General features: G+C 42.8%; 1 protein-coding gene across 1 annotated transcript; it reads right to left on the bottom strand.

Moving 5' to 3' along the window:
* Positions 1–275: 275 nt before the first annotated feature.
* On the bottom strand, positions 276–1,198 carry LOC103231320 (olfactory receptor 4N2-like). Its single transcript, XM_007990619.3, is given in 2 exon segments — positions 276–421; positions 424–1,198. Coding segments are annotated over 2 exon segments (921 nt in total).
* Positions 1,199–1,467: the final 269 nt, after the last annotated feature.

Raw genomic sequence — 1,467 nt, 5'->3', positions numbered from 1 at the left:
TATCATTTTACTTTTCTTTTTAGTTTTTACAGAGCAATATCTCTTCCTGAAACTATGCTGTTTATTTTCTGCCTTAATGGTGGTCTATTTTTACTAGGTTATATCTCTTGTTATATCTCTTGGAGAGCAGATAGACCTTATCTGCCTCATTAATTTCTTTCTTCAGATCCTAGAATAGTCCTGACAAATGGCAGGTATTCAATGATTGCAGTGCTTGGAAATAAACAGATCAATTTCAGATACAATTCTACACTCTATTTTTTTTCCCCTCTTTTTCAGGCTATGTACTTATTAAACACCTTTTTCATGGAAGCTTTCACTTCCTGGTTGCGAAGAGTGTAAATGACAGGATCCAACAAAGGAAAAATCACTGTATGGAAGAGAGAAACCACCTTGTCAGCTGGGAAAGCCCTGAGGGGCGCGTGTAGATAAAGATGCCAGGTCCAAACATGAAGAATATAACAATGATATGGGTGGTGCATGTGGACATGGCCTTGTTTTTCGCCTCAGAAGAAGACCCTCGTATGCGACAAAGAATGACTGCATAGGAGGCCAGAAGCCCCAGAAAGCACAGAAGTGTCATCAGGCCACTGTTGAAGACCATCAGAAGCTCCACCACAAACGTGTTGGTGCAGGCCAGCTTGATGACCTGTGGGACATCACAGAAGAAGTTATCCAGTTGATTTGGGCCACAAAAAGGCAAGCGGAGGATGAAGACCACCTGGATAATGGAGTGAACAAAACCCCCAAGCCACAGAGCCAACAACATTGCATAGCAGGGTCTAGGGTTCATGACAGTTGAATAGTGCAAAGGCCGGCAGATGGTGATGTAGCGGTCAAAGGCCATCACAACAAGGAGTAATCCCTCCCCGCCTCCAAGGAAGTGTAAGAAAAAGAGCTGAGTGATGCAGCCTCTGTAGGAGATTACCTTCGTCTCAGAGAGGAAGTCCACCAACATCCTGGGAGCCACAGTGAAGGAGTAGGATGCATCCAGGAAGGCCAAGTTGCCCAGAAAGAAATAGAGGGGGGCTGTGAGTCCAGGGTCTGACCTTATGGTGAAAATAATGAGAAAATTTCCAGGGAGGATGATGAAGTAGAAAATTAAAACTAGCACAAAGACCAGGAGCTGAATATCTCGAGACTGGGTCAGACCAAGGAGGATGAACTCTGTTATCACTGTTCCGTTCTCGCTTTCCATTTCCCTGGCCTGCAGTACATTAACAAGCAGAATTAATTGTTATTACTATGTCTCTGTGTCTTCCAACTAGATACTAGTTCTACTGCTAAAAAATATTTGGCACCTATAGTACTTCAGCTAAAAACAACACTTCCCACCCCTCTCCTATTCTGGGTAATTACCTTAATTTCTCCAAATTTAAAATGAAAACAAAATACAGTTCTCAAAGCTACAGTTTTATTCCCATTCAACCACGTGCTTCTACAGAATCATTTTCCATGTCAGGAGTC

This window comes from Chlorocebus sabaeus, chromosome 29 (assembly GCF_047675955.1).
Source record: "Chlorocebus sabaeus isolate Y175 chromosome 29, mChlSab1.0.hap1, whole genome shotgun sequence".
NCBI lineage: Eukaryota > Metazoa > Chordata > Mammalia > Primates > Cercopithecidae > Chlorocebus > Chlorocebus sabaeus.
The sequence above is the reverse complement of the archived record's forward strand: the minus strand, read 5'-3'. Positions and strand labels throughout refer to the sequence as shown.